Source organism: Ammospiza caudacuta, chromosome 3 (assembly GCF_027887145.1).
Source record: "Ammospiza caudacuta isolate bAmmCau1 chromosome 3, bAmmCau1.pri, whole genome shotgun sequence".
NCBI lineage: Eukaryota > Metazoa > Chordata > Aves > Passeriformes > Passerellidae > Ammospiza > Ammospiza caudacuta.
Window position 1 is genome coordinate 93,901,083 of NC_080595.1, and position 13,172 is coordinate 93,914,254.

Consider the following 13,172-nt stretch of genomic DNA (forward strand, 5'->3'; position numbering starts at 1 on the left):
TAGTGAAAGATGTCCCTGCCATGGCAGGGGATTGGAATAAGTGGTCTGTGAAGGTCCCTTGTGACTCAAACGTTTCCCCAGTTCTTGCAAATGGATATATTTATTACACCAGTGCAAGGCATTATTAAAAGCTTGTGATCTTTTAGCTGTCTTTTGGTGACTTAATCCAAGTGGAAACCATTTTGAGAATTACTGAAAAAAACCTACTGGGAAATGGTGAGCTATGTTATAGCTTCTGCTTGCTTGTCTTCTTAAAATGCAAACAAGGCCCTTACATTGTCTATAAAGAAGACTGTCATTAGGTGACCAGGTTACTGTAAGAATTAAAACAGATGTGGTTCTTATATTAATGCAGTTCTTCAGGAGCATTTTGAGTGCTAAAGATTACAAGTTTTTATTTGATGTGTTTAATCTATTAGCATATACTTTTTTTTCTGTGTGCTCTCTTTTTAACAGCACAGCTATTTCCTGGTAAAGTGCTCCAAGCCTGTTTCACAGGAATTGCTGCTAACTATTTGGCTGTTCTAAGCAGAAAGGGTTGCTAACTCAATTTCCTAAGAATTTCCTAACTAAGAATTAGTCAGTGCTGGCCTCTCTGTTGGAGCCACGACCATAAATATGTGTCTTTTTCCCCCTCCTTACTAACAGCATTTTTTTCTGAGCTACAAGTTGTGCATGTACCCTGTCATGACTTATTAACAGTGTGATTCTCTCCTTCTTACATATCAAATCCAGACGACTTTCTTGTTTACTCTAAGTCAGGCATGTTACTTTTTAAAATGGACATGGGAGAAGATTAGGAAATGTCTGTGTAGCACAGATATTGTATGGAGGTGTGAAAGTGGAGTAAAGCTTCGAAGTGAAAATCTAGACCAAGGTCTTAAAATTTAATTTGGAGTTGTAATACTTGCTGGTGTTAGTTGCATTGTGCATGGATCCATTGTTGACTCAGAAAGTGACCATGTCTCCTGTATTGATCATGCAATGAGCCATTGATTGGGATATCTCAAGTGAGTTACAGCACCTTGAAGCAGAGTGCTAATTTACCATCTCTGCCTTTGACAGTGAGCATTTAAATGTGGTGTCTTCAGTTCTCTGGGTAGGCAGTGTGTGCAACAAACAATCAAGCCAGTATTAAGCACTGTCAGGGGACCTACAAAATAGAGTTAATCACAGAAATGCATATGTTGAGGAGAAATTAGTCATCATCAGTTGAAAAATAAAATAGTTGTATATCTTGCCAAACAGCTGTACTCTGTTTTGGATTTATTATTAAATGCTTGAAAGCAGTAGTTCTAACTAATAGAGATAAAATGTTTAAATTAAGGAAGAATTGTGTGAGAAAACACAGGCTTTTTTTCAGTTTTTACATTATATCTTTATATTTTTTTTGCCAAAGAATATTCTACTTTTGAATTGAGACTTAAAATTACAAATTGCTTTGATGGAAGGAATGCTTTTATTTTCTGTATAAAGCTACCTAGGTCAAAGCATGGTTGTTGAATTAAATTAGAAGCACTTCAGGCCAGTCAACTCTAATATGCTGAAATACTTCAAATCTGGATTTTCTTGCTGTGGCCATTGCTGGATTGGTTATGGATTTTGAAGGGAAAAGGAAGTGTTATACCACACCTTTGTATGGTATAGTATAGATAACCCTGCATCTGATGGAAGTTTTTGACAGAAGTTCTCAGTGTCTGCTGCAGAGTTGATAACAATTTCCTTGACTGTGCTCTTTGAGTTACCTCTGCAGGAAGAAACACTGCCCTATCCTTATATACCATAGGAAACTCTTAATTTCTAGAAATTACTGTTGGAATGTGAGGCACAAAAGACAGGATTTTCCATTGATAAGCAGAAGCTTGTCCTTTTGTGCTTGTAAACAGGAGCTGACCTTACTTTTAGGCAGCTCCAGTCAATTGTACTGGCTTGTCGGGGCTGGCCAGGTCAGGGCATAGCTGTGCACCTCAAATATTATAGGAGAGTGTGCAGGAATATGCAATATTCTCCTTGTACAATTGAATAAAAAACACCAGTTTTTCTCTTGGCTCTGGTGGCCTTTGCAATTGCATTGTCTCTTGTCTGGCAAGATGCTGTATCAAGGAGGGATTCCTCCATTAGGAAAGAAACTTGGTTAGAATTGTTATATTTTGAGCACTTAGAGGTGCATGTTTTTGCATCTCTAAGGTGTCTCTTGTTTAAAATAAAGAATCTGTGAAGTGTAAATCACCTTCTAGATGAGTTTCTGTGAAAACTTGCAGGTGATAAAGAGTTCCTTGAAACTGTACAGGCTGGAGACTGACTGGGTTCAGGGAGAAGCTGTGCTTGCTGCAAAGGACCTGGGCCCATAGTAGGCTGTGAGCTGAATATGAGCCATCAGTGGCAGCTTAAAACGCCAACAGCATCTTGGGCTGTAGTGACAGGAGCAGATAAAATCAAGGAAGTGATTATCTGCCTTCACTGGATGCTCTTTGGATGGCGTGTAGGATACTAATCCAGTTTTGGACACTTTACAAGAAAGTGGAGCAGGTTCAACGAGAGGGCCACCCAGATGACTGGGGCTGGAGGAGGTGACTGTGTTCAACTCGGGAGGTTTTCAGCACCAGCTTGGATACAGCCATGAGCACCATGATCAGAGCCTGTTTGGAGCAGGGCTAAGGCAGCCCAAAGTCATTTGTGCCTGGATTGTTCTCCTTCCATTTTTGTAGCCACCAAAGAAAATAGAAATACAGGACCCTAATACAATCCTTTATTAAATCATACATGTTTGTTGTTTGGCTTATGATCACATGGTTTTGGTTTTGGCACTAATGGTCTTTTGACTGTGTAACTCAAATTCTCTTTTGGTTCTGCCATCACATGAGGGGTGACATTTTTTCCGCCTGTACGTAGGAAGGTTTCTCTTTGGTTTTAGTCCTTGTGGACACAACTGTAGAGTGTTAAGGCATGCAAGTGTTAGAAGCAGAGCATAGTTAACTTGATTCCTTTTGTTGGTGGTCAAATTGTCCCATGGAGTTGGGTTTCATCTACTGTGACTCAAAAGTCACACTGCCTTGTTTTATTTATTGCAATGAAAAATTCATAATGGGAATGAGTTGGCAATAAATGTGTTAACTGTGTTGTTTATGGCATTTAGTTCTGTGTGTTTTTATATACCTTGGACATTGTCAGCTCACCTAGAGAATTTTTGATTATTTCTTAATGGTTTATTTTATGGTTCAAACCACAGCATATAAGCAAATTACTGTTTGATGGTTGTCTGTAATACATTTTTGGGGGGGGGAGGGGATAGAACAGTTTTGGTTTGATTTTGAAATTATTCTTTAGGTGGACATTCCAACGGTTGTAACGAAGAAGATGCTCAAGGCAGCAATGAAACACATTGAAGTAATAGCCAAGGCCAGGCAAAAAGGTAATGTCAAGACTTAATATGTTGCCAGTTTCAAAGGCCAGGTATGAATATTCTTTTATGCATGTTTGAGATTATATTACTTTGTCTGTTTATCCTTATGGCCTCTTTTTTTAAAAATGAGGTCCTTTTGCATTTTTCTTCTGGTGGGTGCGAAGGCAAATAGGGAAAAAATACATAATTGTATTCTCTGTTTTGATTTTTATTGCCTCTATAAAAGTACAAAATTTCTCTCTCTGTACAGGGGTGAACAGGAATATGGTTTTTGTCTATTTAGAGCAATCAAGATCATTTAGGAATGCTTCTTGAAGTTTTTCCTTTATGTTCCAGACGAGCAGTTGTAGATGAAGGGATTTGTACATCTGTGCACTGTACCTCATAGCTCTTATAGATAGAATGATTTGAAATCTGCATTAGTGAAGTTGTAATATGTTGAAAAGCCATGGAGAGACTTTGAGCAAAAAGTCTCATAAAAGCATATTTGTTATCCAAGATAAGAGTATCTTCACAAGCCTAATGTAAAAATTGTATTTAAACTGCACATAGAAGAAATAGTTGGAAGCACTTGCTGTTGCTATTATTTTTCCACTGGCTTTGTTCCACAGTGCTGTATCTACTAAATGTGGTTTCATTCAGTTTTTAAGTGTTGATGTTTACTTTAACTGGAGTCATGAACTTTTCTTCTTTCCCTCCAAATGTCTGCTTGATATCCATAAATACATGTCATTGGTCCTGTGAGTAGTGTTAATGATTAAGATGAGTAATGAGACATAGTTTAATCATGTTGGATGTCTTTCATGGCACAACCGCAATTTCAAGATAGATAATCTTGAAGTGCTGTTTATGCCAAATTTCATGTTTCCTTTGATTTCTACCAAGGAGTTGGAAACACTTTCTTTAGCAGTAAAGAACTGTATTTTATATGTACAACATTGTAAATATAGCCATTTTTTCTCAGTATTTAAAAAAAAAAAAAAAAGACTTGTTTCCTAAGGGTAGATATGTGAAGCAGCAACTGAAAATTACTTTTAGTAGCACTTTCTAGTAAACATTGCTAAAGCAGCCATCACAGTACGTGGTTCAGAGGCAGCTTTCAGACCCTGCTTTGCTAGTTGAGCCTAGCCTTTTCTCCTTATTTTCTAAATCCTTTTCAAGTGGATTGCTTTTAGGAGGTATTTCCTTTTCTCCTGCTCTTGCTACCCTTACCTCTCTTAATAATTCCTATTTTCACAGACACCTCCACAATTCATTGCCTGCCCTCGCTAGAGGCTGCATTCCTTCTCTCTGCTTTTAGTGACACCAGCTAGGCAGATTTACCAGGTCATGTATATTCCTGCATCCCCTCTGTCAGCTGATATCACTCTTGGGTTTTGGCTGTGAAAGCCAAGCCAGCAGGCTTCTCTCATATGCTGGGAATAAGCTTTAACTTTTAGCTGAGGAATATATTACATACCTCACTATGTCTGGTGGTGGTGTTGGCATGAGGCTGTGCCACATTGCTAGTTCAGCTAGGTGTGATTTATAGCAGCTCAGTTCTTGCCTTTGAAGTGATCTGAAGAAATGTAACATTGTTGCTTCTAATTAATATCTATAGTTTTTAATCTGATAAAGATGTATTCTTTCAATTCCACCATAATTTAGGAGGCAGTACTCTAGCATATCCTCCTGAAGGTTTTGGCTTGTTTCACCCTGTGTTTAAAATGTATGCTCCTTCACATTTGTTTTTAAATGTTCTAAGGAGGAAACAGATACTACAGGATTGAGTAAAAGTTTACGTTGATTTCAAATTGTCTTAGGCCAAAAAAATGGAGATCATGAAGAAGGTCAGGAAAAAGGCAATTAGAGGCAGACTTTGCACAATGCCTTTTTTTTGAGAATCCAGATGCTGAGTTTTTATATTTAGTTTATATGTGTATATAAACTGAATGTATAAATAAAAGTTTATATTATTTTATATATATTTATATATAATGATAAATGAGAAAGCATTCTGGATACTATGGAAATTGCAATTGTTTGGTGAAGGAATTCTTATTTCAGTGTGAGGTTTTATTTTTACATAGCATGGCTTCAAAGTCTAAGCCAAGGTTCTTTCATAAAATTTCAGCATTTTATCCATTTGGCAGTTGTGTGTGTACTACAAATACTAACTTTTTAGCTCAAACAACCAATTATCTTTTGTTTACCAGTAAGAAAAAGCTGAAGCAACTCTGTGATGCTGTTTTTTCTTTCAGTAAAAAGTGCGGAATTTTTGCAGCAAGCTGCTTTAGAAGAATATGGACCAGAACTGCATGTTGCTTTGAGAAGCCGAAGAGATGAACTTCACTACTTGAGAAAACTTACTGAACTTCTTTTTCCTTATATTTTGCCCCCAAAGTCAACAGAGTGCAGGTATATAAATTACTTAGAATTGTGTTTAAAGTGTTTCCATATTATGTAGTACAATCATTTTGGAAAATGAAAGAATGAACTTCACAGTCATCTTCCTTCTTACCCCTTTTTTATGATTTTTTTTTGGATTTGTCTTAAAATAGCTTGCTTATGGTATTATGAAATCCTAAAATATTTCCCAGTAGTTTTTGACAGAATTGGAAACTTCACTTAGAAATTTAGGTAATCTAATATTGCTTTGGATTTTTATTTTCTTTCTTCTATTTTCTTTTCAGATCCCTGGCCCTTCTGATTAGAGAGATTCTCCCTGGTTCAGTTTTCCTTCCCTCACTGGATTTCTTAGCTGACCCTGTAAGACTTTGGAGCACAAGAATAATCTTAATTTATTCAAAATTACTGTTTACCTGCTAAGTATGTTGTGGTAAAGCAAATTATGTGCAATGACTTACTTGCTGTGCATTTTGACTAGATAAAAGAAAAAGAAATATTGTGGCCAATTTTTTTGTTTGTTCATATGAATTAACTCACTGAACTGACTGAAATAACAGTATTGGTGTGGTCTCTTAAGAATGCATTTTTCAGTAAAGGATTACAGCTGCTGTCAAATGGGAGGATGCTGTGCTAAATGTAAACATCTACAAGTTGCTATTGCTACATTTAAAAAGGGCTTGATTACTTGGACTTTAGCTCTGTGGATCTTTATAGCAGTCTTAGTAACCAGCATTTTTTGCAACTGTATTGAAATCAATTTTTTTCCCTCAATTCTGCAAATCAGAGGGCATTTATTTATGAAGCTGCAACACTGCCATCCTTGTATTGATATATACATGTATTTTAATAGGCAGAATGACAGTGCTTATGCAGGCATCACCTGGCTGCAAACAGAAAGTACTGTAGGGTGGAAGTATTTCTAGTTTGTTAGATCTGCACTTAGAGTAAAAACACTTTGGAGGCCTTTCTTCCACTGGGTAAAGAATATTTCTGTGCAGGTCTTTTCAGAAATTCTCTGACTTGTAAAAACTTGAGACCATTGAAGGTCAGTTCTCAAACGTGTATTGCCAGGCTTTGCTTTTTTAAAAGTATTAATATACTCACATTTAAACTTGGGTAAAACATAGCATTGAAATTATTTTAATCTATTTTGTTGAGTTTCTTTAACCATATTCTTATTTATTGTGCTGTGTTTCTTGCAGGATACTGTCAACCATTTACTGCTGATCTTCATTGATGATAGTCCAGTGAGTACTGACAAAGTTAAAACAGTGGCATTTTGATCACCCATGAAAGAAGCTTTCTTACCCAGTTGTCATTTTTTTCTGCAGCCTGAGATAGCAACTGAGCCTACTTCCTCATTGGTTCCATTCCTTCAGAAATTTGCCGAGCCAAGAAATAAAAAACCATCTGTAAGCAAAGGCAGCATTTATTTCCTTTCCTGTTTTGAACAAGTGTTTTACTTTACCTGCTGATTTTGTTCTACAGCTCTTTGTGTTATTTATGTGCTGACTGCAAGTTTGAAAGTTGGCTGACTGCATTTTTAACCTACTCAGGTACTGAAACTGGAGCTAAAGGAGATCAGAGATCAGCAGGACCTTTTATTTCGGTTTATGAACTTCCTGAAACAGGAAGGGGCTGTCCATGTGCTGCAGTTCTGCCTGGCTGTGGGTAAGATTACAGTGTGCTGATGTTACTTGATGATATGGAAATCATTCAATCATTCTAATGGAACACTGCAATTTGAATCTGGGTAATTTAGGGAGAAAAAATCATTCATATGCCAGGAACAACCTCATGAATTTATCCTTTCTGTGATAAGGAATAATTTCTTCTAATTGCAATATATTTTAATAATAACTTTATGAACAGATCTGAATTATAGTTAATAAGAAGGCAACTGCCTTATTACCTCAGATTTTGAGATGTCTTATGTTTCTTTTAATTTTGAAGTTTTGCAAATTACTTACCTACTGGAAAATTAGTTGATGTTATAGGGTGCTTCAGGATGTTATTTGTTTGCCAAGTTGATCAAGAAATGGTTTTTCTTTCCTTTATTCCTCAGAGGAATTCAATGACCGAATTTTGAGACCAGAACTATCAGATACTGAAAAGATGTCTCTTCATGACGAAGTACAGAAAATTTATAAAACCTACTGTTTGGATGAAAGCATCGACAAGATCAGATTTGACCCTTTCATTGTGGAAGAGATTCAAAGAAGTAAGTTGGAATTCGAAAGGAATAATGTACATTGAAATTTAAACAACATGCTGTAATAAAGTGAAAAGAAATTTTGCTGAATATCATCAAACTTTTTTTGCCAGTTTTAAAAATTATTGCTATGCTATATTGTGCTTAATCCTTGTTTTGTCAATTTATTTATATTTTTATTTATAAAACTTGGAGTAGCTTGCAAAATAACCACAAACTCTGACCAGGAGAAAACATAAACTTTATATGCCTTATGTATATCTCTCTCTATTCATACTTATATTTTTTTTGATAGTTGCTGAAGGTCCATATAAGGATGTTGTGAAACTTCAGACTATGCGGTGTCTGTTTGAAGCTTATGAGCATGTCCTGTCTCTGCTCGAGAATGTTTTTACTCCCATGTTCTGTCACAGTGATGAGGTAAACATGAGAGATTGGAAGAGTAATCTTAAAAGTGAAGATTGTAGTTTTTTAGGATACGCTATTTACAGCAGTCACGTGTATATGGAACTGAAAAATATGGCTTCATTTTCCCCTTCAGTTTACATTCTAGAGCTGGACCATTCTCAGTAGGAAAATAAAATTCATTCTAGTCCAACCCATAATCACAGAATAAAAGGAAATCTTCATGTTTTTGATGTAACATTTTGTGTCTATCACAGCTATTCCAAAATCCTCTCCACCCTGTCTTTATGATTGCAAATTTGGTGCAAAAATAATCTGCCTGACACATGTAGAACACAATCTCTTTATTTACTTTTAAGAATATAGCGAGATTTAAAGATACAAAAGGTGTATTTAGGTTTTTTCAGCATTATGCATTCCTGCAGCTAAAAGTCTGGTGTTTGTTTTCAAGAAGATCACTCAATGCTATTTACAAGGTATTTAAGATTGTTGTCAGATTGGGTTCTAAATGCCACCTTAAGAATTCCCTGCACTGTGTTGACTTTATCTGCCTAAGGCCTTCCAGTAGGACACACTTCAATCATAGGGGTGAGTCTGAATTCATGTTCCTTTCAGAAGTTTGTGTGTAAGTCAGGTGGTGTGTTAAGCTTCTTGCATTTATTTGAGGCAGAATATATTGATTTGTCCAGGGTACTTGCCTTACTTGGCATTAATAAAAAGAACATTTCTCAAAAATGGTTTTGATGGTCATCTCTCACATCATAGATGTAATGCTTCAAAGACTTGATTTTTTAACAAGGAGGAGACATGGATTTTGGTGCTTAATTTAATTTTTATTTCTGCTTTGTGGTTTTAATCTCATGATTATGTTAGGTTAAGTAAGTAGTCGTAGTCTCATGTATTGATTATTGTATGGTCTGTCCTTTTCCAGATTAAAATTCTAATTGCTAGATTATGGTCAGTTTGGATTTTCCTTCAGTTCTCATTTCCTGAATTTTGCAATATTGTTGCACAGTAGCCTTTACCTCAATTAATCCAGTGTTTCCTTTGGTACCTTATCTGTCTGCTACAGTACTTCAGACACCTTTTGAGAGGAGCAGAGTCCCCAACCCGCAATTCAAAGTTTAACAGGTAGGTATGGTAGAAATTTTAAGCGGTTTTCTTTGATTTTTAGTTTAAAACATCGAAATATTAAACTGTAAGAATTTTGTTATTGCCTGATATTAATTTGACTAAATTTTTAGCTCTACTTTTTTGTTTTTAAATGTACAAATTACGTACTAAAGATGCAAGCATATTATACAAGACATCTCTTCTCTTGAAGTATTTTACATTCAGGAATTTAGAAGGTGATTTAGACCTCAACATTTGAGAAGAGGGAAGGGGAAAAAAAAAAGCAGCGAGAATGAGATTATGTGAAAATCAAGTGGTAATTTAATTGGCTGTGTGTATATAGTAGCATTTTAGTGGTGCCAAGATGTATCTTCTTCACATGTTATAGAGATAGGTACAGTGTACCCATGCCAAACCAGCCTGGTTATTTGATGGGAATCTCCTCTTACTGTGACAAGGAGGGTTTGCCACTTCTAGATTGAATGTGTTTTCTGTTCCCCCACTCCATGACAGAAATGCAACATCAGAAGCCTTGTTTCTGGGCTTGGGCCTCCTTACTTAAGGTCCAGACCCCCTTCAGGCTCCTTACAGCCTGTGGAGGAGAAGAGCCTCTCCTGTGGTGGGGATGGGTGATCTTCCACTGTAGCTTGGGCTAGGTTGATAAACCTTGAGGTCTCAGAATTTCTTGTGTTTCACTTTACCTTGGATGGCTCTGGCAGTCGTGGACTAGCCTGACTGAATTTCTCTTACAGCCTGGCCAAAGGAAGGGAAAACATCAGTGAGACAATCTTCAATTTGGATAGGCTTTCTTTCTTGATATGAAGTAAGATCCATGGTACTCTGGAAAATGCCAATTCTTGTCCTCTTCTAGGGGAGTAACACTCATTCACTTAACATTTTCTGCTTTCATTAGAGTTACACCTGACAGTAAACTCCTGTTTCACAGCCCACTGTGAGATTTGTATTATTGGCACATACCTTTCTTCCTTGCTTCTGTTCTTCAAAAATGGGATGATTGTTGTCTTTATTATGTCTCCATGGGTGACATCTTTTATGTAGTCTTTATAGTTTTTGTAGGTCCAGGACTGGAGCTTGGTGTAGTGCTGTCTCATAGTGGTGCTGGCAAACTTCTGTGTCTTAACAAAGAGGCATGGGATGAAGGCAGCTCGCCCAAACTGCATCCTTCCCTACACAGTACTCCTTGTAGGGTGACCTTAAAGACACTTCGGCTTCCGTTGAGGATGGCTCTGGCGTTTCACCTAGACCTTTAAATCTGCCTTCTGCTTTCTTCCCCCAAATTATTCATGTCAGAGATTAGAACTATTCTGTCATACTTTTCTTAAATCTAGTTAAAATATGAAAACATGTAGGTAACCTCTGGTGCTTGGCTTTTAAAAACAGAAAGGGGGAAGTTACAGGCCATTGCTGCCTGGAGTTTTTGAAATGCATCTCTGGCTACAAAATAAACAAGTTTTGGCAGCTGTTGCAGCATATTCTCAAACAGCATCCATAGCTTTACTGAAAATGTATCTGGTTTACATTTTAGAACCATTTGAATGCTCTCAGTTTATATGCTGATTTACAGTACAAGATACTGTGTGTTCCAGAAGTGGTGCCTCGGTGATTATTTCCATTAAACTATCTTGCAAGTGGTTTGCCTTTGGACTTTCCCTCTGCAGAATTGTGTACAGTCACTTCCCAGAGGGTGGGGAAAAATCAAGGTTTCTCACAGAATTTTTCCAGATGTTATTCCATTTATTTTGTCCTGCCTTATCTTTCTTATTCTATCATTAGTTCCACTTGAAAGTAATTACATGCAAAGAGATGTGTTTTGTTTCCCATATTTTTGATGTGCTTTGCTATGGGTACTGTGTGTGTATTGCTTAGATACTGCTGGTTAAAAAACCAGATCAAGTAAGTATGAAACCCCAGTGGAATGTGCATGAGGGTAGTGTGTTGAAACATTTCCCTTATTGCAAGACAAGAAAATTAGAGTTTCTAGAAAATATAGGTGGAAAAGTAGGAAGAAGTGACATCTGTGTAATTTTTGGTTTGAATCACTTCTTTGAACTGTACAGAACAATCATAGCTTTTTGCAGACAGGACAAATAATGTGCTATGAAAACTGCCAAGGCAATAGGTGGGCAGTGCCAAGGGTTTCTGGAGTGTAAAGAAGTCACATTGAGGTTGTTCTGACAACTTGATAACTAACTGTGGTTGTCATGAGTTTTAACTATGTAACTGATGTTTTTTACCTAATATTTTATATGTGTGGCCTGTGATAACTGATGTTTCAAGTTCTAGTTCTGCCAACTTAATTTGGGTAGCATGGAAGAGACAAGAAGAATTCCCTCTCCTTCTCTCACATTTATGTATTTATAACACGTTACTACATTACTTAAATGTAGTCTGCGTTGAAAGGCTTACAAAGAAAGAGGAGCTGTTATGTAGTGTGAATTCACAGATTTCTGGATTTGTGCATATCTGTCTTGATTTTCTACATACAAAAACCACTAATAGAAATAGACACACCCTGGTCTCTCATATTAAATAGCAGTGAAATGAAATAATTTTTTAAAGGACCATGCATAAAAGATACTAACAATTTCAGGGAGTGGTTAGGAGAAAAACCCATGGAATTAAGTCTGTGAAAAGTTCTATGCAATGTAATAGTCGTCATCATTTCTAATCTGCTAGGTTATATTTCCAGTTTCACAGTTTACACAGCCAAAGGTAGTATGTCTTCCAGTCAGATCCTTCTGTAAAACAAAATCTAAAATTTTAATGTTTTTATCTCATGCTAGTTTGTCCACAATTCACTAGCTCCAATAAATTAAAATCCTGTGTGTGATGACAGTGTTTATAGTTAATTCATTTAAACATCTTGATTGGTTTGATGTCTGAGGCATTGATTCTATGTACCAGGTTATGCAGAATGTCAAAAATGCCTGACAGCTCTTAAAACCTGTGAACTACAAATATTAAAAATTTTAACTTTTAATAGTGGCTCTTACTATACCTAATACATATATTATACTGTATTATGTATTTATATACTGTACTAATACAGAGAGGAAGAGAGCATATGTTATTACACAAGGTGTACACAGCCTTTTCATTGTATTGGCCAAATTACTTGATTCCTACATGACTTCTGAATATAGGTAGGAGGAAAAGTTAGCTGGCTATTTGGCACTACAGCTAACTCTAAGAATGAAAGTTGTTCTCCATTAATTTGTGGTTGCTTGTGCTGAATCTCCTGAAAGTTTCAATATCTGATGGTTCAAATCCAAAGGCCAGGCTTGTGATGATGAGATGAGATGACACTGTTCACATTTCACTTCCTTGGGATTCTAGGTCAGGAACTCCTAATTGTACTACCTCTTTTCTTAACCTGTGGTGATGGTCAAAGCCTTTTCAATTTTATTGGGATAGGTCAGTCAGATTTGGTTTGGTTTGGGTTCTTTTGTTGTTTTGGTTTTGTTTTATTTTGATTTCCTGCTGGGCTCTGAGGTAATTTATTTGCCTGTTGTTGCAGAAGTAGCCTGAGTTTGGATGACTTACGGTAAGTCTATCTAACACTCAATAAATGTTTTGTGTTAGCTATGCTGCATCTCTCATGACTTCATCATACAACCTTTGTAACAGTAA

General features: G+C 36.5%; 1 protein-coding gene across 6 annotated transcripts in view; it reads left to right on the forward strand.

Moving 5' to 3' along the window:
* Nucleotides 1-13,172, forward strand: part of SNX14 (sorting nexin 14) — a 45,238-nt gene that overhangs the window by 13,026 nt on the left and 19,040 nt on the right. For 4 of the 6 annotated variants that reach the window (XM_058802647.1, XM_058802650.1, XM_058802652.1 and 1 more), the window contains 10 exons: nucleotides 3,328-3,412; nucleotides 5,644-5,800; nucleotides 6,076-6,151; nucleotides 6,994-7,038; nucleotides 7,123-7,203; nucleotides 7,348-7,462; nucleotides 7,857-8,012; nucleotides 8,299-8,423; nucleotides 9,481-9,539; nucleotides 13,060-13,086. In XM_058802647.1, the coding sequence (XP_058658630.1) occupies nucleotides 3,328-3,412; nucleotides 5,644-5,800; nucleotides 6,076-6,151; nucleotides 6,994-7,038; nucleotides 7,123-7,203; nucleotides 7,348-7,462; nucleotides 7,857-8,012; nucleotides 8,299-8,423; nucleotides 9,481-9,539; nucleotides 13,060-13,086 (926 nt within the window). The remainder of the gene's footprint in view (nucleotides 1-3,327; nucleotides 3,413-5,643; nucleotides 5,801-6,075; nucleotides 6,152-6,993; nucleotides 7,039-7,122; nucleotides 7,204-7,347; nucleotides 7,463-7,856; nucleotides 8,013-8,298; nucleotides 8,424-9,480; nucleotides 9,540-13,059; nucleotides 13,087-13,172) is intronic. The other 2 variants (XM_058802648.1, XM_058802653.1) reach the window with 1 other exon arrangement.